Source organism: Buceros rhinoceros, unplaced genomic scaffold (genome assembly GCF_000710305.1).
Source record: "Buceros rhinoceros silvestris isolate BGI_N320 unplaced genomic scaffold, ASM71030v1 scaffold27588, whole genome shotgun sequence".
Taxonomy (NCBI): Eukaryota; Metazoa; Chordata; class Aves; order Bucerotiformes; family Bucerotidae; genus Buceros; species Buceros rhinoceros.
In genome coordinates, this window is record NW_010426696.1 from 1,089 (window position 1) to 1,728 (window position 640).

Consider the following 640-nt stretch of genomic DNA (forward strand, 5'->3'; position numbering starts at 1 on the left):
CCTCAAGCGCCCGCCGGTTGTCCACGTCCCTGGGGCGGGTGACAGGCGAGTCCTGATCCCCGGGGACAGGTGACAAGTGCTCGGTGTCAGCCAGCTCTGAGTCATCTGTGGCTGGTGTCTTGGAGCCGCTGTTATCCTCGTCCAAGGGGCTCTCAGCCCCCTCCAGCTCCGTGTCCGACTCACCCTCCTCCTCCTCCTCCAGTGTAGCGCCCGCCGGTTGTCCACGTCCCTGGGGCGGGTGACAGGCGAGTCCTGATCCCCGGGGACAGGTGACAAGTGCTCGGTGTCAGCCAGCTCTGAGTCATCTGTGGCTGGTGTCTTGGAGCCGCTGTTATCCTCGTCCAAGGGGCTCTCAGCCCCCTCCAGCTCCGTGTCCGACTCACCCTCCTCCTCCTCCTCCAGTGTCAGCTCGAACTGGAACTTGTCAGTGGTGGCGGGGGATGCGCCGGGTCCCTCGGGCGGTGGGGACGGGCTGCGCGGGATCATACTCTGGTACCATTCCCGGTTGTCCTCCAGCGTGTCCAGGATCTCTTGGGCATCGGGATGCACCAGGTCGGCCCACGTCTCCCACAGCGGGTGGGCGATGAAGTCGATGAAGCCCACCTAAGGGGAAGGCAGAGCTGAGCCCCCCCGCCCGGCC

At 66.1% G+C, this 640-nt stretch overlaps 1 protein-coding gene across 1 annotated transcript in view; it reads right to left on the reverse strand.

Moving 5' to 3' along the window:
- Positions 1 to 183: 183 nt before the first annotated feature.
- LOC104498264 (cAMP-specific 3',5'-cyclic phosphodiesterase 4D-like) overlaps positions 184 to 640 on the reverse strand; it is a gene marked incomplete at both ends in the record, with an annotated part of 2,193 nt that continues 1,736 nt past the window's right edge. Inside the window, one exon of the mRNA XM_010141620.1 lies at positions 184 to 603. Within this exon, the coding sequence (XP_010139922.1) occupies positions 184 to 603 (420 nt within the window). The remainder of the gene's footprint in view (positions 604 to 640) is intronic.